Source organism: Poecilia mexicana, unplaced genomic scaffold, assembly GCF_051168715.1.
Source record: "Poecilia mexicana isolate PSO_F unplaced genomic scaffold, ASM5116871v1 scaffold_12, whole genome shotgun sequence".
In the NCBI taxonomy this organism is placed as follows: Eukaryota; Metazoa; Chordata; class Actinopteri; order Cyprinodontiformes; family Poeciliidae; genus Poecilia; species Poecilia mexicana.
Window position 1 is genome coordinate 134,437 of NW_028263381.1, and position 26,612 is coordinate 161,048.

A 26,612-nucleotide genomic window follows, 5' to 3' on the forward strand; every position below is an offset into this window, starting at 1 on the left:
TTTTGTAGAGGAGATCAGTTCTGAGTTTTATTGCAGCACCGATATTGCCACCAGTGGTGTCTCCAGCTCAATGAATGCTTAGGAATTAGTTCTGATCAATTCATGAACAAAAATGGATCCCAACATTTCAGATGAACTGCAGCATTTTCCTGGATTGTATCTGAAGACTCTATGTCATTCACAAATAGTTTTATGATGCTGGAGTCATGAATATGTTAAGTGTTGACTCAACCATTTAGAGTTAGGGTTATCATCACCTTCCTAATCCTGATTTTGGCAAAGAAAAAAAGAAAAGAAAATCATGACCTCTTTTTCCCGAAAGATGGTTTAGGCAAATAAAAAAAAAAAAAAGAAAGATAAGAAAAGAAACACACTTTGCAGAAAAGATGTCACAAGCAAGCTGTCATCTTAGGAAGGTGACAGTATGACTATGGGGTTAATAAAATCTTGCTACCATTCAATCTTACTGAATAAGATTGAATGGAAAAAATATGAACCAGATCATTTTTGTATGCAGAATGGTAAACAAAAACTGTTAATAGCATAAGAACAATGCTAAGTGCTCTTTATTTTTAAGTAAAGCTTAAATTGAGGAGATTCATAGTCGAAAAAATCTAAACATTAACAGCACTTTTCACAGTTTATTTGATCAAGTAAAACCGATTAAAAATTTGAGTCTAAGTTAGAGGCAAAGCGTCAAGTCTTTCCTTCATAAAGTTTTCTTCCTTTATGGAGGAAGTAACCCAGAAGAACTGCACGTGCACATGTTTTGTTGGTTAGCCTGTTGGTACAGTTTCGCGCCCCACCTTACCTTCCTTGCATAGGGTTTTGATAACGTCATCCATACTGATTAAGTATTGCAATATTCTCGCGACGTTTTCATCCCCTTGTCTGAAACAAAAGGTAATCACTGAAGTCTCGCGATGCATTTCTCTGCGGATCCCACCCTTCTCCGGTGCCGTCTGCAGTGTGTATAATAGCAAGCAGAGAGACGCTGGGACTCTAGGAGGAGTCGTGGCAAGGTCGACAGCAGCATCCTTGATTAAAACAACACAACGCTTACAAGTGGTCCTTCCTGACTTTTAAAAGACGAAGGTTGTTGGAACGTTTTCATTTACTGCGACAGAAAGAGAAATAGAAGAGTGGTGGTAACTTCCCAGTTTGTACTCGCATGTCCTACCGCCGCTAAGCAGCCATCTGCCTCTAACACCGCCCTCTGCTAGGGATCCTGCGCCTCTCCTCAGCGGGCAGCACAGCGTGTGTTTTCCTGCAACTAGCAGGGGTTTAGTGACGGAGCAACACAGCGCGTTCTTTACTGATTTAGTAGATCCAAGCGAGTGTTTGCTACATTCCGCATAACAGCTATGTCGGAACCATCCTCTGCGCCTTCCGCGCCAGCAGACAGTGCTACCATGGAAAATGATTTTTTAGCTCCAGATGCCGGGCAAAGGCCGTCCGGTCCGACACCTAGTCAGAGTCGCTTCCAGGTGGATCTTGTGTCTGAAGCTGCGGGCGCCTCTGAAGAAAAGTCTGCGAGCTCCGAAAACTCCGCAGCGGGTGGTGATTCGGGGGCTGGGGGGGAGGAAGCCAAAGGACGGTTCAGAGTGGTAAACTTTGCGGATCCGAACGGGTCGGGGAGCGGGGCCTCTCCGGAGGCAGTGCCGCCTGAGGGATTACAGAACGGAGACACGGTGATGAGTGAGACCAGCTTGCATTCATCCACAGGGGGCCAGCATCACTATCACTATGACACCCATACCAACACCTATTATCTGAGGACCTTTGGCCACAACACCATTGATGCTGTTCCCAAAATTGACTTTTACCGACAGACGGCTGCGCCTTTGGGAGAGAAACTCGTGAGACCCACCCTGTCGGAGCTCCATGACGGACTGGAAAAGGTAAGCTTCCCTCAAGATTCAGAGAGCGTTGATGCGTGCAGAAGCCAGCGTGTTTAGCTCGGTGACTAATTTAGATTGAGAGTTAAACATGACTTCCACAGCAAGATATCACGCTGTGTGGGATCCTCACACTCAGTGATATGCTGTTAATTTGGGGACAGATGAGTTTCTATTGTTGCTAAAACTCCAAATAATCCCAGATGATTCTTCTGCTCATTTTTTTATTTCACTGTTAGCTTACCACTTCACTAAGCAGAAAGTCGTTTTAAACTTGAAATCATTAATCAAGGTTGAAATACTATGATATCTAAGCAATCATTGCTTAAAATAATTGAAAATGCAGTAGTGAGACTGTAAAATTGAGAGAAATTGAACACTTTCTGTAGTTTCAGGAATTTAAAACTGTGTATTGAGAGTGAGGGTGTACCTATTTTCAGCGTGTAATAGTCTCATTAAGTCAAAGCACAGTCTGTTCTTCTCCGTTCATCCCTATGGCTGTGAATGTGGAATCTAACTGGCCATCCTATTGTCCAAATCTCTTAATTGTATATTATTCAGGGTTTCTCTCAGTGTTTTGTAAGCCTGGTGGGCCACCTGGCTTTACTTGTGTTCCCACCAGGCTAAGCTTTATTTATTTGGATATTTTTTGTATGTTTGCCTTTAAGAATTTATATTTGGAGTTTAAGTATTGTTAATAATGTCTTCCAATAACACATTATTACATTAACACATTATTACACATTACCTTGTGATATTTGTGACATTTTAAAGGTCAACTTCTGAAAAAAGTTTTTTTTAAACTCAAAAACACAGTAGGCCACTGGATGACTGCGCTAGCGCCTCTACCACCAGGCTTAGCAGATTTTCTGGGGAAAACCCTGAAAAGGGAAATGCTTCCTCTGGCTCTATAAGTCTGAGCATGGTAAGCAAAGCCATAAGTAATAGAGAGGGAGACTGTGGATGAATATTTAAAGGTGGTGAGAGACAGAAACAGATAAAGAGAGACTGGTGAAGAAAAAACAAAAAATTAATGAAGAACATTTTCATTTTTTTCCTTAACGTGTTGTTGAAGATGTAGACGGCATATCGAACAGTCCATACATATTAAACATGTTTTGTTTGTGTTAGTGGTTGTTACATTTATTACAACAATCAATTTTTCTACAGAGGGATCGCTGCTATTCAAAGAAAGCAATTAAAAACTTAAGCACTTTATTTTAAAAAATCCATTCTAAATTCTCCATATTTTGGATTTGCAAACTGTGCTAAATGAGAGCAATATTAGCCAGTTCATAGATAAAATGTATAAGTAGCATTCTAAAGTATTTGGCACTGCTTGTGCCCACATAAAAATATCTGGTTTAGCTTTTGCAGGTTGTCAATTTTCTTCTGAAGACAAAAAAATACTGTTGCAGACAAAAAACCCTGCTTCTAACCATTTTGTTTTTAAATTGGCATGAAAGTTGTAGGGATGCAATGTGGGTTGACTCGATTAGAACACAGCATACAGAGTTGCCGCATGCTGCAACTCTACCTGACTTTAAGTAGACAAAGGATTTGATATGCATTGTGTTGCCGAAAAAATAAAATGGAATAAAAACTCACCAATGTGCTGTGAGACCATGGACTGAATCACTGGCTCACTAACGCACCGGCATCCTGGAAGTCAAACTTGATCAATACAGACACAGAATCAGGATGATGAGATGTAAATGCACACAAAGTACATACGGCTTTGTTCACAAATGTGTATCATTCTCACTGCACTCTCAACGTACCCTTCTAAATGTGCACCTGTAAACACCTATGAACGCGAGCAGAGCAAACGCGATGGATTAAACCTGACTCCTACCTTGATGAAGTCTACAAAGAAACATGGATCCTCATCCTCACAGAGGGCTGACATAAATGTCCATATAGGTGAGCCTATATGAGTGATCTGTGCCACGGTGAACTTCAGAGATCAAGCCGCAACAGTGGGGTCTGATTGGTCTGCACTGCCTATTCAGTGCATCAACTATAATACTCTAAAAACTATAAACCCATTTTTATTTCAGGAATAATTCTGCCCTGCCAGTAAAATGCTCACCGCAGAAAGATGCTTGCAGTTTGATTTATTAAATAAATTAATAAAAAATCCAAACAAAAACAACGCTTAGCCTGGCAGGGGGAGACACATAAAGCCTCTCGGCCTATAATACACTAGGAGAAACCCTATATATGTTTGTAATCTATATCTCCTACAAAAAAACAAACCAAAAAACTACAGAATTTTAGGTTTACATTAACTCTAAGCCTGAATTATTTAGTGTACCTCTAATAAATGCCTGAGATGTAGCAGTGTATGTGTGAAGTCTTTAAACTTGAGTTTACCTTTTAGGAAAAAAATGACATAATTGAAATAAATTTTGTATGATTTTCTCTTATGGAAATCCGGCAGTGTACTTGGCGTTTCATTGAGCCTGCGCAACTTCATCTGTTTTAAGAAAATGTTAAAACTAAGTGAAGGTTTACAACATTGCAATAATTGGGTAAAGTCACAGCTCTTTCCCTCCATTGATAACAATACAATTCACAGACAGGGCACACATGGAGGCAGGGTCTGAGCATGGTTGTAAAGCTTTAAATTGTAGATCTAAAGAGACAGGTTTGATATTAGGATTATTAAGTATATTATGTAATAAATGATTCCCTTAGCCCTTGCTTGAGGATAGAGGTCTTTAATTATTGTAGTCAATGAAGCTAAAGACAAACTCTGTCCTGTGAATTTCTTCTGAGATACCTGATCTGTCAATTTATCAAGTGATTTGTGATGAAAAGCTTCTCATGTGTCCTCTCAAGGTTGTCGATGAGGGTGTGTGGGGGGGAAGCCTATATTGTTTTCTTTAGTCCTTAGTTAATGGCAAATGTCCGACACAATGACGGGAGTCTCTTTCATCACCTCTATATTAGAATGGCTGCAGTTCTCAGGATGGGGATGGTGAGCTGCTGTAGTTGGCTCATTTTTAGTGTGTGTAATTTCTGGCGAAATAGCTTGGTAAAACTTCACTTTGAAATGAATGGGACTAGTGCCGTTTGAAGGTCGTACTGACCCTAATGCTTCCACCCTATCATTTCTTAATATGTTTTCCTCTCTGTGTTACATACTCAGATTGGAATGAGCATCGGAAATTCCACTGTACCAATTGATTGCTTTTCCACTGCAATTAATGACTGAATCATAGAATTGTTCCGGTGTATTAGCTGCAAATAGCTAAACTCGAGGTTCTTTTTAGTAACCGATACAGGTTGTGATGGTACATTCAAATTAAATGTCTTTGGGAGTGTGAGCAATGCGTCTTGGACAGGAGTTTTTTCTGAGTCTTTTTTTTTTCCTGACCACATGGCAACAGCATCCTAAAAGTTCATATTGACAAGCTAGAAGGGAACCAGTAACAAAGGAGATTAATTCCGACTGGGGCAGCCAAGCATAAACCCAGGCCACTTAAATATTGATGTAATCTCGTTGTTGCTGTAGTGTGGCAGCTCCACTGCCACACTACAGAAAACTTGCTAAGCCTGGTGGTTGGGGCTTTTAATACAAAAACACAATGTTTTTGAATTAAAAGATGTGAAGTTGACAGGATGTAAAAAAATTTCTGGGTAATTTTATGTTACAGAAATACATTGCAAATGAAATGCTATTTAAACCCACATATATAGAGTTTTAAAAACAACAAATAAAAAAAATTTACAATTAAAATTAACATAAATTATTAATCCAAAATTTGTTTATTGAGAATATCAATGATCCTAACTTTGATTTAATGGTTTCAGAATACATTATACAAGATTTTAAGGATTCTGTAAAAGTTCAATCTTCATAGTTAGTTTTGTTACCACAATCTGATATTGAGTTAATCTTTGAGTTTAAGCTCTGTTTTAGCATTTACTGTAAGGACATTTTGAACTTAATAGCACCTTTAAAACAGAGCACTGTTCAGCGTACAAGCAGTCCCCGGATTGATAAGGAAATTGTGACCTTGAGGAGACTATGCCGGAAAACTGAACCGTTTATGGAAACGTACTGATCTGGTGGCCCACAGGTACCACCTTAAAGACTTAATCAGCTCCTTACATGAGATGCTCAAGAATGCAAGAGCCAGTTATTTTGCTAATCTCATCAAATCAAAAGGGTGAAATCCAAAAATTTTATTTGACACAATTAAGAACATTGTTTCTCCACTGTGTTCATCTCAAAGTGCTTTTACTCATGCCGATTGTAATCGCTTTTTATTTTTTATGAACAAAGTTGCTAACATCAGAGCAAGTATCATGCCTTCACTTCCCCACTGTCTGGACCCTTGTCCTCTGACCGTAGAGACATGGTCCTCTTTTACCCCAGTGTCCATTAATGACATCACTGATCTTTTGATGCATATGACACTGTCATCCAGTCCATTGGATGTTTTCCCAACATCTCTTTTTAAAGATATTTTTAACTGCATCGGTCCAAGTGTAGTAAGCTTGATAAATTTGTCTCTTTGTTCTGGATCTGTACCCCAATGTTTTAAAAGTGCTGCTGTCTGTTCTCGGTTAAAAAGCCTAACCTGGATTCCTCTGTGCCTGAAAACGACAGACCTATCTCTAAACTTCTTTTTATGTCGAAGAGCCTTGAAAAGGTTGTAGCACATCAACTGACTTCTTTTCTAGAGCAAAATGATCTTATGGACATTTTTCAGTCTGGTTTTCGCAGATTGCATTCCACAGAAACAGCATTATTAAAAGTTTCTAGTGATGTATTGATGGCAGCTGATTCTGGAAACTACACTGTGTTTGTTGTACTGGACTTGACTTCAGCGCTGTGGATCACACTGTTCTTATCAACAGACTAAGAGATCTTTTTGGTATTTCTGGAACTGTTTTAAATTGGTTTATTTCTTATTTATCTGAAAGGTCTTTTATTGTGTTTATGAATCATGTTCATTCTGATGTTGCTCAGCTGTCCTGTGGGGTGCCCCAAGGTTCAGTTTTGGGCCCACTCCTCTTTTTATTGTCTATACGCCCAATAGGTTTTATTTTAAATCGCTACAGTAATGTCTCTTACCATGTGTATGCTGACAATATTCAAAAATACTGTTTGTTCCGATCTTCTGAATTTCATAAATTGACTGAACTCAGTAATTGCCTGTCCATCCATCCATTTTCTTCTGCTTCATCCGGGGTCGGGTCGCAGGGGCAGCAGCTTCAAAAGGGAGGCCCAGACTTCCCTCTCCCCAGCCACTTCTTCCAGCTCCTCTTGGGGGAACCCCATGGCGTTCCCAGGCCAGCTGAGAAACATAGTCCCTCCAGCGTGTACTGGGTCTTCCCCGGGGCCTCCTCCCGGTGGGATGTGCCCGGAACACCTCACCAGGGGGGATGCGTCCAGGAGGCATCCTGACCAGATGCCCGAGCCACCTCAACTGACTCCTCTCAACGTGAAGGAGCAGCGGCTGTACTCTGAGTCCCTCCTGGGTGACTGAGCTTCTCACCCTATCTCTAAGGGAGAGTCCAGCCACCCTGCGGAGAAAACCCATTTCGGCCGCTTGTATCCATGATCTCGTTCATTTGGTCATTTGGGTCATGACCCAAAGACATTTGGGTCATGACCATTTGGGTCATTTGGGTCATGACCAAAAGAACGGGTGGGAACGTAGATCGACCAGTAAATCGAGAACTTCACTTTTTGACTCGGCTCTCTCTTCACCACTACGGACCGGTATCATGGGTCCTAAGTTATGGAATGACTTGCCTTTGCAGGTTAGAGAAGCCCCTTCACTGTCCACTTTTAAAGATTGTCTTAAAACCCATCTATTTTACTTGGCTTTCAACTCCAGAGGGATCTAGTTTTAAATTGTATGTTTGTTTTTAAATTGTAAGAGTTGTCTTTTTTTTTTATTATGTTGTGTTTTAATGTCAGCACTTTGTATCAACTGTGGTTGTTTTAAAGTGCTTTGTAGATAAAGTTGGTATGGTTATGGTACAGCGCCCGCTTTACGGCAGATGCTGCACCAATCCGCCTGTTGATCTCCCTCTCCCTTCTTCCCTCATTCGTGAACAAGATCCCAAGATACTTAAACTCCTCCACTTGGGGCAGGACACCCCCCTGACCAGGAGAAGGCATTCTACCCTTTTCCGGCTCAAGACCATGGCCTCGGATTTGGAGGCACTGATCCTCATCCCGGCTGCTTCACACTCGGCTGCAAACCGCTCCAGCGAGAGCTGCAGATCACGACTTGATGAAGCCAATAGGACCACATCATCCGCAAAAAGCTGAGATGCAATCCTAAGGCCACCAAAACGGATCCCCTCAACACCTCGGCTGCACCTAGAAATTCTGTCCATGAAAGTAATTAACAAAATCGGTGACAAAGGGGAGTCCTGGCGGAGTCCAACTCTCACCGGAAACGAGCCTGACTTACTGCTGGCAATGCGGACCAGACTCTGACACCGGTCATACAGGGACCTGACAGCCCGTATCAAAGGGCCTGGTACCCCATACTCCCAGAGAACCCCCCCACAGGGCCCGAGGGACACAGTCGAACACCTTCTCTAAGTCCACAAAACACATGTAGACCGGTTGGGCTGGGTCCAACCGGTTGGGCGGGGTCCTGGAGGGTTCATGGGAACCCTCCAGGACCCCGCTGAGGGTGTAGAGCTGGTCCAGTGTTCCACAACCAGGACGAAAACCACACTGCTCTTCCTGAATCCGAGGTTCAACTATCCGACGGACCCTCCTCTCCAGAACCCCTGAGTAGACCTTGCCAGGGAGGCTTAAGAGTGTGACCCCCCTGTAATTGGAGCACACCCTCCGGTCCCCCTTTTTGAACAGGGGGACCACCACCCAAGTCTGCCAATCCAGGGGAACTGCCCCTGATGTCCATGTGATATTGCAGAGTCGCGTCAGCCAACACAATCCTGCAACATCCAGAGCTTTAAGGAACTCCGGGTGGATCTCATCAACCCCCGGGGCCCTGCCACCGAGGAGCTTTTTAACCACCTCGGCGACCTCATCCTCAGAGATTGGAGAGTTCGACCCAGAGTCCCCAGGCTCAGCTTCCTCAATGGGATGTCGGTGGGTTTGAGGAGGTCTTCGAAGTATTTCGCCCACCGGCCCATAAAGTCCTGAGTCGAGGTCAGCAGCAGACCATCCCCACTATAAACAGTGTTGGTGCTGTACTGCTTCCCCCTCCTGAGATGTCGGATGGTGGACCACAATCGCCTCGAAGCCGTGTGGAAGTCTTTCTCCATGGCCTCTCCAAACTCCTCCCACGCCCGAGTTTTTGCCTCAGCAACCACCCAAACTGCATACCGCTTCCCCTGCCGGTACCCATCAGCTGCTTCTGGAGTCCCACAGGCCAAAAAGGCCCGATAGGACTCCTTCTTCCTGACGGCATCTCTCACTGAAGGTGTCCACCAATGGGTTCGAGGATTGCCGCCGCGAAAGGCACTGACAACCTTTCAGCTGCAGCTCCGATAAGCCGCCTCGACAATGGAGGCATGGAAAATGGTCCACTCAGACTCAATGTCCCCCACGTCCCCCGGGACGTGTTCAAAGTTCTGCCGGAGATGGGAGTTAAAGCTCCGTTGTCTCACAGGGATTCTGCCAGACGTTCCCAGCAGACTCTCACAACACATTTAGGCCTGCCAGGTCTGACCGGCATCCTCCCCCACCACCGGAGCCAACTCACCACCAGGTAATTGCCTGTCTGACATTAAAATTCGGCTGAATGACAACCACCAGAAGTTAAATGCAAATAAGACTGAGACACTTATCGTTGCTCCTGATGATAAAATTGCGGAAATCAGGAAGCATCTTGGGTTTTTAAACTCTTCGAATATAGTTTCCGAAATCTGGGTGTTCTCTTCGACAGTTCTTTGTCTTTGGACAATCATTGCAAACTGTTAGTTTGCAATTGTTTTTACCATTTAAGGAATATTTAGAAGTTTTGAGCTATTTTATCACAGAAGGAATTAGAAATTATTGTCTATGCTTTTATTTCTTCTTGTTTAGACTACTGTAACGGCCTTTTAGTGGGTCTAAGTAAATCATCCATGACTTGCCTTCATCTATGCAAAATGCTGCAGCCAGACTTTTAACTAAAACCCACAGAACAGATCACATAACTCCTGTTCTGGTCTCTCTGCATTGGCTCCCCAGTGTATTTTAGGACTCATTTTAAAATTTTGGTTTTAACATTTAAGACACTCCATGGTGAGGCTCCCCAGTATATATTGGAACTTTTGAAGTCTCTCTGTCCGTCTCGGACTCTGAGGTCTTCTAATCAGATGCTGCTGACGGTAGCAAGAACTCATTTTAAAACCAGTGGTGATAGAGCATTTCAGGTGGTGGTCCCGAGGCTCTGGAACGCTCTACCTCTATCAATGTGCTGCTCCGAGTCAACTGATTCATTCAAAAGTCTCGAGACTTATTTCTTCAGACTGACGTTTGGTTAACTTTGTTCACTGATTTTAGATTATTTTATTATTGACGTTTCCATTTTTGTTTTAAATTATATATTTATCCGGTTTAAAACCTTATATAAATTAAGTTTACTTACTTACTTACTTCACAAATGTCTCCGTAAACTTCAATCATCACTGATTGCTTTTTAGGCCGGCCAGTTAAGCTACCCACTTCTCCCAGAATTTCTTTGTACAAAGTACAAAGCTCAAGAATGTACTTTACATTCTTGAAGATGTAAAGTAGCTGTAAAGAGCGCTTGTATTGTTACTATCTGATTTTGGGAGGCAGTGTCTCCTTCCTTCTCCGTCTCTAGGAATCCAATATTCTTTGTGTTAATGACTCTGACTGGACATGGAGACAGGAAGGAAAATAATACACAGGCCTGCTGGTGTGGCTCCTCACAAGAGGAGGCACCCTCTTTGTCTCAGACTCATAATCTGCTGGTTAGTTTCCAGCAGTTTTACCACACACATCTGCGCACAGGCTGCATAATGGCTGTGTGTGAGTGAGTGTCCAGGGGGATCAGTTCTCATCCAGATTCCAGATTTACATGACAAAAATCTTGATGTTAGGAATTAACCTTTCAAGTACAGATTTTGTGTACTTCTAAAGTGTACTGTTCCACCCACACCACTGGATGGAACGGGCTGAAACTGATCTCGGTATTTTAGGGCTTTTACATGATAGATAAATATTGAATTCATCCGGTTTAAAACCTGTTATGCTCCTCTTAATTGCATTACACCATTTAATTGGCTTTAATCTACAAAAGAAAATACCCAAAAGGTTAGGGTGTTACCTGGAGTAAATACCTGAAATGTTGCTCTGATTCTTTCCACTACTTTTCAGTGCAAAGTTCCTAAGGCTGGTTGTAACTGGTATAATGGAGAAGCACTGTTGTGATGATGTGCTGAAGGCGGAGTGTCACAGCAGGAGCTTTTAAAGCTACATTATGTCATTTTTATTAAAAAAATTTATTTATTTATTTTTTACATATTTGTTAATAATCTTGTGAACAACCTTCATAGTTGGATTGTTTTGTTGCCACAATCTAGCCCAGGGGTGGGCATCTCCAGGCCTCGAGGGCCGGTCTCCTGCAACTTTTAGATGCATCTCCTCTTCAACACACCTGAGTCAAATAATGAGGTTGTTGGCAGGACTCTGGAGAACTTGACTGCACTGAGGAGGTGATTCAGCTGTTTGATTCAAGTGTGTTGGACCAGGGAGACATCGAAGAGTTGCAGGACACCGGCCCTCGAGGACCAGGATTGCCCACCCCTGATCTAGCCCGCCTAAACTGGTGACTATTGGAGACATTTCAGCTGTTAATATATCACCACGTCTGAAATCTGCACTTGGCAGACAGTGGACAACAGACTGGTGAAGCAGAGTGCGAGGAACATCAGTCAAACGGAAATGTGGTCCCCGAATACAGAAGGGGGAGAAGCGAAAGGGTGCATTGGCCCAGCCGTATCCACCAATTTCGGACCACTGAAGCGGACATTTCTAGACTATGCACGCTTACTGGATAAAGTGGATTTGTTACATCTGAGACTATTTCTACAGAGATGAAGTGTGCTGTTCTTTGTCTAACAGAAACCTGGCTAAACAAAAACATGCTGGACTCAGCCTTCCAGATCATCAATATTCAGTTATTCTGAGCGGACCGCCACCAACGTTCGGGGAAAACACTATATCAGGAGGACACTATATCAGGGGTTGTGTTAATGGAATATTTTCTGTATTTTTCAGTGTTTTTTTTTTTTTTTTAAAGGGTAAAAAAATATTTAAGCCAACCAGTCATTTGACAGGTTATAATTCACACCCAGACATTATAGACTGCCCATGTGATTCTGTAATTTTAGGTCACAGAGGCAACTAAAATCAGTCAGCAAAAAAAATCCTATCTGAATATTATTTCATGGACACTGAGCTGAATGTGTCTTGGGTTTTTGTCATTTTTCAGGGACTCAATTTAGTATCCTTAAATTGACTGGCATGATGCCTGGAGTACCGCATCCTTTCTCATTCTGGAGCTGCTTTCTGGTGGCGGCAAAGAGCGCTGCAAGTGTATTTATACAGGTGAGCGGATAGACTGAACACTGTGGGCAGCTATTTTGTAGTTTATGTTTAACGTAAGTGTAGCTTTACGGACGAACCGGAAAATAAATTTTGTTTCATCTCGGTCTCAACAAATGGGTGGCGGAGCGCATCGTCACGGTACATAGCTGGTAGATGCGTTTCTGTGTGTGATGAACAAAGGTGTCAAATCCTGTCGCTAACATGGACATAAAAGCTATAAATGGCTGGGAGAGTTCATCTATTAAATTGGCTGAAGATGAATACATAAACTAAAAGCTGGATTATAGACACGCTTTATAAGCGTGTTTGTGACCTTGCCTCTGTTATTAAATTGAATAGAATTTCAGACTTTTGTATAACTTTTCTACCAAGTTACCTTAGAAAGTGAGCTATTATTGTTACAGATTAAGAAAAATAATTGTTAGGCATGCGCAAATATGAAAAATTGGACTGATGTTGTTATCCAATAGTAATTCTGCTGTTAGATTTACCCATATTTTATTTTCAATTTTTTTTTATCCGGTTACATGATTAATTGTAGAATAATTGATAAAATACTTGATTACTAAAATATTCATTTACAACAGCTATACTGCACTTTTATAACTGAAGGTTACATAATTTATTGTGCTTCAAAATATTTGCTGAAAATTGATATATTAAAATGTTCTCATCCTTGCAATAATATTTTCAGCCTATGTAACATAACTGCATTGACCTTCATAATGGTTGCGTCCTGCGCCCTTTGTGTTGGTGCTGCTCAACATATCGACTGTCCTCTCACAACACTAAGCTCAGCATTTTACAAAGTGTGTGCACTGTTTTGATGCAGAGGCTCAGTTATGGTATGTGCTGCAAATGTTGACATCACTTTCTCACACAACCCTCATGCAACCCCAGAGAGCCACAACAAAACGTTACACCTGGTGCAACGCTGATACTGAAAGAAAAACAGACACATTTGGAAAAATTCCCAAGGTTGGCAGAAGTGGTTGAATGCATCTCCTTTTGAAACCATACCTAGGTAAAGACATTTAGAAATATCAGCCTAATAAGCTGATATTGTATAATGTGCATTTGTCAAACATGATGATTCAAACTTTTTTGAGACATGTTTGATCTCTCAAACATGTTGTCCCCATTATGTTTTATTTATAAATTTGCTGCACGCAATTTGCGTACAATATAGCATAAAGTTACAGTTAGTATTTATGCTATATTGTACGCAAATTGCGTGCAGTTACAGTTAGTATTCATCAAATGAACACCATCTTTTGACCAATCTCTTAAACTCATTGATTTCTCTAAGATTAACTGATTTCTGCATACAAAAAGTGGAAGCCACATTCAAAAATGAAACTTGACTTGTTGACCCTTGGATCCATTGACATAAAAAAAAAATGTAGCAAATATAACATGGTTTATTAATGTGTGATGTGGAATCAGTTTTTGTGCGTGAAGTATCATCTTCCTGAAAATAAGTCATTTTTTTTTGTCCAAACTGATTTAAATGGGGGTTCAAGGATTCAAGGATTTTTTATTGTCATATCACCTTGGGAGTTTGTGGTACGAAATTTGTACTGAGGTTCCGGATAAAGAAATCCACTACCCAAAAAATAAATAAATAAATAAATAAATCTTTAGAAATGTCAACGAATATCCTAATAGATATTTCTTAATATTTTAAGGTTGCCTTTTTTATTTATAGTTCATGTGCCTTTGCTATATAGTTCTAGCAAAGATACATTTAGGTTAGGATATGCAGTTTAAAATAGTTGTAGTTGTAATTATAATTGTGATTTGATAACTGTAACAGATGTCTGCATTCCCAGTTCTGACATTCACCCTACGTTGTGGACACTTTGACAGACAGGTTTTGTCTGTTTCGTTCACCGCGCTACTCTGAGCCTGTGGTGTATGAGCAAACAACTTTATGTTTAGAAATGTTCTGCTATTCTTCAGCCATCTGTTTGACATCGATGGTACTAAAATTGACTTCCTTTGAGAGAACTCACCGCATCATGGAAAACTGGCAGCCTGTAAACATGGGTATGTAAACAATACCCATGTTTACAGGCTGCCACATGGCCTGATGTATACACATGTTGCCCATGGAGCAGTAGGCACCAACAAACTTATTCATCTGTAACATGAAAGCATTCATGGTGGGCCCTGTTTCTAATCATTGACAGAATGGCCATGTTAAGAGGAGACGTTCAGCAGCTGATAGGAGCAAAGTTATCATATACGCTCACTGCTGACGGCCTTTTTGGAGCATTCACAACGTAATTAATCAGCAAATTGGATGAAGACGGAAACTGTAATTACCGCATTTGTATTTAATGCTCTAGGCCAGGGATCAGCAACCTTTTCCATTTAAAGAGTAATTTTTTTCCCTATTTGAACTGGAGCAGCAGATAGCAGACTCTTGTACTAGGCAGTGCTGCTAATACTTGTAGCAATTCTGTTGGTGTTTTGCAGTATGAGAGACAGAATGTTACATTATGTATTTCTTGTATTTGCTAGTAACTCCTAAAAAAACAAAACACTTTTTCTGAATACATTTTTCTCAGTTTGCACAGTTTTGCCAATTTTTCTCAAATTTTAATAAACGTATGACATTTCTGAAGGGACATGATTTCTCAAACTGTTGTTTAACTCAAAATGTATTTTAATTTAAAAGGTAAATAGCACAACTTGGCTAATTTGCAGTTAAAGAAAAGCTTGCGATGGTGATTTCATCGGTAAATTTTGGGATGATTTTCAGTCGTGATAAACCAATATCTGTTTCTCATTTGTGCCTCCAAGCTTCTAACCTTCAAATACCAGGCCACTGTCATCCATGTCGCGTGTGGGCTGTGTGAGACTCCAGCCAACAGTTTCTGTATTAAACTCATAATCTGAGCAAGAGTTATGGAACTGTAATTGATGGACTGCGCTTAATTGATGGTCCTACCACCTCTCTGCTTTGACCACTTATTACTGCCTATCAGTAGAGCTCTTCTAGTCTGTTTGCAGATTTATGTTGCTCAGCAACAAAAGTGCTCTCTGTTTGGAGGTGCCTCACTCATCACCTCTTTCTTTTTCAGGTCAGAGGCAAATAGTAATTTGATCCAATCTAAAAACAATCATCTGTATAGTGTGTGGACAGCTTTGTCTCCATCAACAGGACTGAAGCAGCAGTGAATCTAGCTCTGGGAGAGTATCTGTGCAGTAAAAGAATAATGCGCCGAGTGTTGAGAGGTTTTCCAAATAATAGACGTTTGAGACTGTGGACATGTGATCAGTCCACCCAGTCTGACAGCTGGGCAGGGGAGGTGGCGGAACAGCAATTTGAGAACCTTCATCTGCAGTACCTTGACTCAAAACATGCAACAGTGTAATGTATTCTTCATATCAACCGCTGTGGAGGGGACCGCTCTGTAAAAACATTAACACCTGCTAAACAGTAAGTCAGAGATGGCATAATGGAAGAAATTATTAAAAGATGTTTCAGTTTTTCAAAATAATCTGAATTTAAATTGTTACACTTTGAACTGCACTTTTAGAAAACTAAAAGCACACAGTTTCCCTCCTTGTCTCCCTCCCTCCTTCTCCAGCAATGTTTGGTTGTGGAGAGGGGTACATCATGAACAGACTGCTAGCTCACAATATATGATAGTAATTATATATTATCATATCAATCGGTTCTTCTTTCTTTGAAACATTCTGTTCCATGTTTGAAAGCATCTTACTCCAGCTGTTCTAGTGATATAACTACTAAGCATTTTCTCTACTTGATGCCTTAAGCCTCATGGTGTTAAACCAAGTTTGCAATCATGCTGAGCTTTGGTTGTCACCCTTTGTTACTTTGGCCAATCAGACACACTTCCTCAACAATGTTGTCCACAGTCTTCTCTGTGTAGCGTATTTAACAGTTAAAATGGTGTTTAAATCTCTTTCATGTATATTCATCTTTGGTCGGAGACCGCAGCGCAGATGGAAAAAAAAGCCAAAAAAATGTAAAATCTCAGCTTTTCTAACAACTGACAAAAATGATATGACGATGCAGTTGACCTGTATTTTAAGCATCCTTAATTAAAATCAGGCCAAAAAGGGAAGTTTTCAGGTTGCATAATGACGTCAGCTACATGAACTGCCCTCAGTCTTTGTCCAGCTGTTTTCAGAAAGTTGAACCAAAAGCAAATTGGTGCAAAGTCATTTTACTAGTTTTGTTTGAAATGGCTGTATAGTCACCGGTGTTAAGTAGGACTGTGCGATATCACATAAACCAGGGGTGCCCAAACTTTTTGAGAGCAAGATCTACTTTCTCTCACCAGCCGCCTGAGCTCTACCTCATGACACAAAGACATAAAAATTGCAAATTAAACTCGGATTGACTTATTGTATATGTAAATATACATCAGTTATAGCAGAAATAATAAAGTGACAGAAAACCTAACGCAGTTTGTTCCTCAGTGAGATTCTGACACTGGGATCAGGTTAGGTATACATTTGTCCAAGGGGGTCTTTGCGGACTTCAGAGGTCCAGATACAAATACAGTAGAATGTGAAGCTTCTGCAGGCTGTGTGAACATTACTCTAAATCCTTATTTATGGTGAGAAGTCAACATAAATAAGGAAAGTACCTTTCAGTTTCTGCTGGTGAATAAGGTCACAGATGGTCTACCTTCATTACTGCTGAAGCAACAAAATATGGTTTCAGTGATGGTGACCAACATCCAGCTATTAGGAGTAGTGTACATTTGGAAATATCTGAATAAGGATTTAGTAAGTAAATTCACTTTAGTTAAATAGCTGTTTTCTTGTCTTATGTGATGGATGTGCCCAAACACAAAGTAAATTTATGTACAGATATGTCAACAGGTATCGACACGACAGAGGTATAATAAATAATGGGAAACATGAAAACATTAACACAAAACTGAAGTTTTCCGTTTGCCAGCATGCAGTCCCAGCATTAAGACATGAACGATCTTGCCATTATTTGGTGCAGGCCAAAGCTATTTTAACCATATTGAAGCACTGCTATCGCAGGTGGCTTTCGCTGACTGCCTTCACCTGACGATAAATAAAGAGCAGATGAACCACAGCACTGCAAAATAATTGTATAATTATGCTGCAGGGTGTATAAAAGTGGGGGCTGGTTCATTTCCTATAACTATAACCCAGCTTTCCACCAGCATTTAAATGCACCACTTATGCAAGAATCTGAGGCTGTCTGAAGCGTGAAATGAGTCTCAAAAATCCTCTGCACTTGTAACCTGATCTGTGCGAAAATGCAGTTTTGTCTGTGTGTATCAGGCAACTCGTGTGTACTTATTTAATATTTGCAGGTGTAGAAGGTTTGGATCCGTAATTATCAGATTTGTGAGACTGAAGTTAAAAAATTTGTGTGTAGAAATCTAACGTTTGTAGAAATTTTTATTGTGTGTGTGTACTTTGATTTTGTATTCATAATTTCTTCATATTTGCATATGCATTTGACCACAGATTTACATGTACCCGGAGCTATGCACACATTTCCTTTTTACTGTTTACAAATCATATTTCACAAAATTACACACCATCATACCTAATTTGTCGTTTTCCTCCCGAGTATTGCGCTAATACCGCTGGAGGATTAAGAGACTTGGTCCATTGTACTCGGCGAACTTTGCCCCACGCACTTATAAAGCGGGGGTTGCATTGTTCCAGCATGCGTTTTTACCCCTCGCTTCCCCACTGTCTGACCTGTCACAGTAAGACTACGTGAGGTTAAACCTGAACCAGGTCCGGATAATTGATGTTCTTTGCACCTGCCTTTTTAATGAGCTCTTCTAGCGCTCCCCACCATGCTGCTTCCCGCTTGCTCTGTTTTGACACCAACTGATTACCTCAACATGCATTACCTTGGTTGGCCGGTAGATTGTAGGCCAAATTTCTATCATTTCTACGGTATACCGTGCACTCCTAGTGTGACAGCTGCATACCCGTCCCGTCATGCACACGCGGAGGCCAGTTGGTTGTATTTTATGCCATTTACTGGAACTGAAATGAATGGTCAACAACACACTAATAGCGCAGTGAACTTCCCCAATTGTCCACTAGTCACTCTGTGTACTTTAACAAAATTCCAAGGTAGCCTTTGAACATAACCATCAGCACTACTCAGAAGAGAACCAGATTTGATGGCTTACCACAGCAGAGCGCTGAACAGCGTGTGGAATTTCCGGTTTCCCCTCTTATTTATAAGCAACCAGTAGGGGGCGCCAAAAACCACCCATCACAGGACGATTATGAAATATGTTTAGCAAGAATTTCATCTGTATATCCAATACCCGTTACACAACGTGGTTAGACTAGCAGCACAGATTAGCAGACAAGTATGTGTTTGAATTAATCTGCAAATGATTAACTGTCTGAAGCCACTTAAAGGAACATAGGTTTGTGGAGTTCTCCATAGATATGGGATTTCTAGGTATTCATCTTTCATGTATTAGTATTTTTTAACAACCGCAGTAAACGCCGTAGATTGCCGTAATGTAAATGCCTCGGCCTCTCTGTACCTTGCTGCTCTGTGGCTGCTTAGCTTTAGTACTAGAACTCTTAAGCTTCAACACACTGTTCTCACTCTTGTTCTCTGTAAACATGTCCCAAGTTGGCTTAAAGGCTGTTTTCCTGCTCCTTTAGTTTTGTAACTTGTGTCACTCATTAGCTGGAGCTTTTATAGAGTTCTTTTACAACATGGTTTCAATTACTTTGGGATTACAAATAAATGAGATTGCAGATGATTAAAATGAAATGGCAGAGTGTTTCATTGTTTATTAGCTGTAAACCACAAGCAATTCTCTTTAATTTCCTGCTTTGTCCCTGGTGCCTGAGCAGACTTACTGTCTTTTGGACGATTTCCAACATGACTTGTGAAAGTAATTTATTTTCCACTAGACCACTAGTTCACATTGCTAATATTTTTCATCCATGCCAAATAGTGTAGAAGACTGACTGTTCCCCATGGTAAAGCTACAGAGCCTGCAATTTCTCTTACCATAACTGCAGCTGAAATAATTTGCTATATAATCTGATAGTAAGATTGCCAAATAAATGAATTGTGAAGTTGACATCCTTAAGTCCATACAATCTAATCATATAAAATCATTGTATAAGTTAAAATATTAACTAAAACATAAATAATTTTATCTCTTATGAATACATAACAAGCTTTCAGTTGGTTAGGATGGGGGGGATGATGAACAGTATTTAAATTGTTGTGCAGCAGTTTGTTGCACATACAGATATGTGTTTGCGTTCATATGCTAACATAAATGTATACATGCATGTACATACACATAAGAGTGAAAGTCCTACTGTGCTAGTGCAAATGTGCTTATTTGTTTTCAGCTGTGTAGCTGACTGCAATAGACGTTAGATATTCACTGTGTTCACCAGATAGAAACTATTCTTATGTTGGAGTTTTTGTTCTTCATGCTCTGTAGCACCAACTTGAGGGTAAAACTCTACCCTATGACCTGGATGTGTTGGGTCATTTTGCTGGTCCTAGACCTGTATAAGTCATAAATGGATGGAACGTCAATCCTGATGATCGTCAGATAATTGTTTGTTGCAATTTGGATATGTCCCTATTTTGTGACTGATTCAAAGCAGTGATGTGCAGTGAGGTTCATAGCTGGTGAGGCACTGACTTAATCATAATCAGATTTACAAATATAGACCCCCTGCATGTTGTCGTTTACATATGGAAATTTCAAGGATACGGACAATGCTGGAGGGCAAAAAGACTATTCTTTTACATACCATCCATAACTGTGCTGACGCGGTAGAATGATTCCATTAACTCAAAGAAACTTGGAAATGTAGGTATTATTAATTTAGTGCTATGCTCTACAGTAAAAGGAAAAACCGTTGAAATACAACTAAACACCACTTCTTTCTCGTCCTCTGTATTGGCCAAGCTACACACAGACTTTTTGGTATTGCAACTGCCGTTTTTGGTATTTGCTATAGCACCCCCTGCCATGAGGCAAGATGACTGCCTACCTCACGTCGAATCTGTTCTCAGCCGTTTTTGATCAGCACACGAAACACGTTACACACACACAATTGATGACAAAAAACACTGTACATTATATAAATGAGCTAAATTATGGAAAATCAATTCATATATTCAATGTTTTTTAACCATTTTATTGGTGACGTGCAGATAGGAGGAACACGCTCCCATTGAATGGCAGCCAGCACAGTTAGCAAGAGGTTGCACAATCCAAGGTGAGGCTGAGCTCCCTGCTGCCTCACCAGCTGCGCTTCCGAGCATTTTAATAGGAAATTGCGAAACTTCAGCAATTGTGAAGAAAAAATAATCAAAATTGGTTAAGCGCAATGAAAAATACTTTATAGTACAAACCACAGGGTAAAAATAGCAATAAATGTTCTTGTATATTATTTTTCCATGATGATAGGTTAGGCTCTGCCTCCACCTGTCATTCACACAGACTATAGCAAGTTTTGCTGCAGGTGGCTCTGACTGGAACTAAAACATTCAGGATGCATGTTTTCCTCGAGGACCGACTTTGGGTCTAAGTGGATGAAGCGTAGACCCAAGTTTACTGCATCCTCTGGCGACCTGTTGACCAGAAAACTAAATTCTAGGGTGCCTGTGATGTCTTTCAAATGTTTCAGCACTTGGCAATCAAATGTTTTCATGACCACAGACATCAGGGCAATTAACCTGTAGGCGTTTAGTCCTGTGATGGTCTGTTTCTTGGAGTCTTTTGTTGGTGTATTTTCTGTGAATGTCAGACTTTTTGTAGATGCATTATTGAGAAATTAAGTTGCATTTACCACCTATTTGGTTGCCCTCTTGAACCCCGTGTTGCAATTAATTTTTTAAGTTTTGGGAAGGTAGTGGAAAGATTTTGGTGCATGAGTGCCACTGTCTCGAAACGTGTGCAAATCTTCAACTGTCAATGGGTGACAGGCAAGTCAGTCACAGGGCAGTGCAGCAACCCACAGAACACACTACCATGCTCACTCACGCACACACACCTGCGTGCGCGCACACACGCACACATACACTCCTAAGAACATTAGCCTTAACTCTTTTGACATTAGATGTCTGTCTGTCAATTTAAAAAAATCAAACCAAATATCCAATCATTTCTGTACTTGCCACTTTTTTTGTTTGTCTTGACTGAAGCAAACCAGACTTTAAACTTTAAAAATGAAGAATGAACCATACTGCCCCAGTACTATTATGCACAACTACTTAGTGCTGAATAATTAGTTAAAACCAGAAATTTTGTATTGCTATGGGCAGCATCTGGCCCATCCTTAAAGATCTTAGAAAGTTCATTTTTAATCTTATATTGGGGAGGGGAGGGGTCTTCTAAAATATAATTAAATTGCAGTACATCAATTACTCTGAGAATTTGGACAAATTTGAGTTTTTCAGCAGATAGAGGGATCATTTTCTATTCCACATTCTGTCTGTTGCTATTCTAAGCTCTTGCACACACACAATTTTCTTTTCTTTTTCCTTTAGCTTCATATATAAAAGCTGAATTATAGCAACAGGAAATTTTACCTAATTGCGGTACACCTTTGCACCTTTGAGGTATGCAGTGTATGAAACGGTGTGTGTGCTAAGTACTTAATTTTGACTTTAGCCATCCATGTGAAGTCTGTGAGAGGCTCTTTACATTATCATCCTAGCTGATTCAATTACAAATGGAGGATTCTCTAGTATTACTGTTACTTTAATTTACCCCCAAAGGTTTTATGAGGGGAGGAGAATGAGCATACTCCCTAAAACTCCTCCCCTTGGCAGCAATTCTCTGCTGCAGAGTTAAGTGTCAGCACAGTCTCTCCATTTAGACCTTCTTATGCTGTATTTCATGGTGGTAATCCATTGTCAAACAAAATAACTATTTATTGGATTACTTGAGTTTTACTTTTATTGTATTTTTTTTTAAGAATACCATAGTATTACTCTATGTTAGCAGGATTGTTATTTGCAGCACACAAAAAGCTGGAGGGCATGAACACATTAGTGCTAATCAATAGCAGCTGCTTGATGAAATGGCAAAATGTAAGAATGTTGAAAAAGCCAAGGTCATCCATGCCAAATACTCTGTTGTTGAAACACCACTCTGAAGCAAATTTTTTGCTAAGAAAGCAAATTATGAACGTGATCTTTAGTCATTGTGTGGTAACTGATGCACATAATGTCTAATATTTATGTCCACTCCATTCAAATACTGCCAAGTTAGTCCTAACCTTTATTTTGTTGTTTAACAACTACTTCCCGACTTGGGAATACATATTTAAATACATATTGGTGAAAAAATGTAGTTTGCCACCAATAACATTGCAGATATTGTCATTTGTATCTCTACGTCTAAATCTCATCATCCATCAGATGGATGATGTGTAAGTAAATATTTACACATTTCCCCATTTTCTGGATATTTTTATCAGACAGCCTTCTAAAACTCATAATATAGTCCTCTTAAGCGGAGAAGATGGAGTAGGAGCTTCACTAACTTAACTAATTATTGTACTTACACATTGATAAATGCTCCCCTCTTCTCCACCCTCCCAAGACACATTTTCTTCTGACAGAACCTTTTTGCTTTTAGCTTCGGTAACAAAACAATGGACTGTTCCAACTTCAGCTTAAATCTGTCATGCTCGTTGGGGCTTTGGTACTGGCAAACTCATTGATGTCACTTTGTGAGCTTGAAATGCTCCTGGAACCAAAGCCATCTAATGTACGTAATAAGGTTGGACAACTGGACGAATATATCGATCAGCGACAGTAGAGTGAACCTTTCAATGGGGAACTTTCCTGCCGCACCTCCTACTGGGCTTAGGGAAACCCTGTACAAGAAACTCTGTACAATTATTTTATTTTGTTGAGTAATGTGACAATATTTGTTGTTCTCAGGAGCCGTTTGAGGATGGCTTTCCTAATGGTGATGAGCTGTCGCCGGCTGAAGAGGCTGCTGCTAAAGAGGCAGCAGAGCCCAAAGGAGTGGTCAAGTTTGGCTGGATTAAGGGGGTTCTGGTAAGTCACTTTAAAAATTCTGGTTTGATTCTCTTGTATCTCTTGTATCAAACCAGATTTTTTTTGTTTATAATTGATCTGCTGATCTTATCTCGTAGAAAAGATCACTGGATAAATAACATAAGCGTATTTAGTTGCCTAGTTTTTCTGTTGTGATTAATCAAATTGTAATGATGTTATAATAATATGTTATAATAATACGGTTGCAGAAACATAAAATGTTTCTGCAAGAAACATTTTATGTTTCTTGCAGAAACGGTTGCAGAAACATAAAAATGTTTCTGCAACCGTAGTCAATTCATTGGTAGACCAGGGCTGATGCTGGTTTAATTAAACTAGAACCAGATTGTTCTTCCTCAGAAAGTAGTATTATGAGGTGGCTTCAAGTTAGTTTTCTATGATGTCTCTTCCAGGAAGCATTTGAGACTCTGTTGTTTTTCTTTTCTCTATAGCTCCCAACCCAGAAAAAGGTTATACGTAGATGGTTACAAAAACTGTTAAAATTTCAGATAATTTATCCTGTTATTTGTTATGACTAGGGGTGCACTGATTGCAGTTTTCTGGCTAATTGCCGATTACCAATCTTATTAAAGGCCTAACCTGCTTTTCCAGTTTTAGCCGATACCAATTTTTTTGGGTCAGATTTGTTTTGTTGCTCAATATAGCAAGAAAGTTGCTGAATTGGCAATAGTGGGGTGACTATTGTTAACTGTAAACACATAACCCGGCCTATCAGTCAAGCATTTCTCATTTGAGAGTAGAGGACAGTGATTGATTTTTAAATCTTTGCCGAAGTAGATAAGATCAGCAGATAAGATCGGCTTCACATGTAAAAACTGACTAAACGTTTTTAGGTAACACTTTATTTGACGGGGTGTGCATAAGACTGACATGACGAGGTCAAACATGAAATAACACCTGTCATGAACATGAAGGAGTCTTTATGAATGTTGCCATGACGTCATTCGGTAAATAATGACACTTTTAATGCAAAGTTGCTTTAAAAGTTGCCTTGAAAGTCCATTAAAAGTGCCAACTTTCCATTAAAATGTCATTATTTACAAATTAATGCAAAGTTGGGACTTTTAATGGACTTTCAAGGCAACTTTTAAAGCAACTTTGCATTAAAAGTGTCATTATTTACCGAATGACACTTCATGACAACTGTCATAGGCGTTCATAAAGACTCCATGACAGGCGCTATGTCATGTTTATGACAGTGTCATGTCAGTCTTATGCAAACCCTGTCAAATAAAGTGTTACCAGTTTTTACATCTCCCAAAATTAAGGAAATCAGCTGGCCAATAAATCGGTGCACCCCTAGTTCTGATATGCTGACAGCTTCAGTATCCGGACACCAGAGATGATATTCCACTGTAACTTTCATGGCTCCTCATAGGTGAATTCACAATATTTGTGTTAAATAGAAGCAGTGCTATAGATTTACTTTGAGGCAATCCCTAAAACACATTGCTTCCTTCTGTGACATTATTAAACATTTTAAAAAATTAGCCAAGTAATAGAAACAGATGTTTTTCATTTCTCTGTATGTGAAGGTGCTAGATCAGTGGTTCTTAACCTTTTTTCAGGTACCGAACCGACCAGTTTAATATGCGCATTCACTCAACCCTTCTGTAGTGATAAAATATTATTTTTTTCCCCAAATTCAAAACATGGATCGCTAAGTCTTCTTAAAAGGTAGAGTCTCTGAGAACAGTTCTTCAAAACATAGTCAGTGCTTTCAGCAAAGTTAAGCTGACTGTTCAGGAACGACCCAAGGTATTTATAATTTGCCACAGTTTCAACAGGTTGGCCATCGAGAGAAACTGGAACCACTTTAAGGTCTTGTTTAGATCATTTAATTAAGCTCTACATTCTTAATAGAATCAAAAACTAATAAATAACAAAGATTTTGTGGTATTCTGATTTAGTAATGTAATTATATTAGTTGTGTTGCCACCCCCACGGCACTAGAGGCAGTAGCAACCCCGAAAAGATGCGACTAAGGAACAGATTTAGAAGTACACCGAAAGCTACAGAATTTGGTAAAAACTGTGAGCTTTGCTTAAGTAATTAAAGACACAAGTTCAAATCCATGCTGAGAGTGGAACTCCTTCAATCAGTGCTCCTCCGCAGCACTGATTGGCTAAGCAATGTAACGTGATCCTCTGCAGCAAGTGATGGTAAAGCAGGGCGCGTCATCACGACTTTACACAAGTGTGTCTTTACCTCCGGGGCAGAGGCTCCGCTGAACCCCTGAGACCGACTCATCGAACCACTGGGGTTCGATCGAACCCAGGTGAAGAACCACTGTGCTAGATTGATATGTCCAATACTTTTTTTATGTAGTGACATGGGTTCTGTGTTCCAGAGATGAATGTTTTTGTGCTAAATCTGTAAATCAGCCATAGAAAAAAGAGCAAGTGACTGCAAAGATGATGTTAAAACTGGGAAGACATATCTTTTACCTACTTGGGCAGGAAGGCCACTCAGAGGAGAAGAAGCCATGACTCACTCATCTTTGGAGCCATTTCTTTTTGGTCTGAGACTAAAATTAAAATGTTTGGACAAAATTGCCATTGTTATGAAACTTTGAAAGACTGGCTACAAGACCGGAAACACAGTCCAAACTGTGAAATACGGGATGGCACGGTATTGTATTATTGCAGAAGAGACAGACTTAATAGACATCATGAGTAAAGAACATTAAGTAAAAATATTATAAGAAAGTCTCAAAACACCAGCGAGTCTTTCAAATGGACAATAACCCCAAATTATGTCAAAAGCAGGTAAAAGTCCATGTGAGCTGAGCTAGAAGCTAAGATTTTATCTCCACTGTCGCTATGCATGCTCAATCTGAGGGATGGCTGTAAAGTCAATGACACAATGCAAACGATTGTCACCAGTGCTCATCCAGTAGGAGTGAATGACTCAATGCAATTTTCTGGGTTTCCTTTGACAAAAATACTTTTTTAAACTGATGCTAATAATGAACTGAATGCACTGTTTGATAACTAGAATAGAATAGAATTTAATAGAATACACTTTCGTCATCCCAAAAGGGAAATTGCTTATTTCCTGA

General features: G+C 40.1%; 1 protein-coding gene across 2 annotated transcripts in view; it reads left to right on the forward strand.

Annotated features, from left to right (window-relative positions):
* Positions 1-943: 943 nt before the first annotated feature.
* slc12a2 (solute carrier family 12 member 2) overlaps positions 944-26,612 on the forward strand; it is an 87,128-nt gene continuing 61,459 nt past the window's right edge. For both annotated transcript variants that reach the window (XM_088010687.1, XM_088010688.1), the window contains exons 1-2: positions 944-1,901; positions 23,411-23,530. In XM_088010687.1, coding sequence (XP_087866813.1) covers positions 1,365-1,901; positions 23,411-23,530 — 657 coding nt within the window. In that variant the 5' untranslated portion in view covers positions 944-1,364. The remainder of the gene's footprint in view (positions 1,902-23,410; positions 23,531-26,612) is intronic.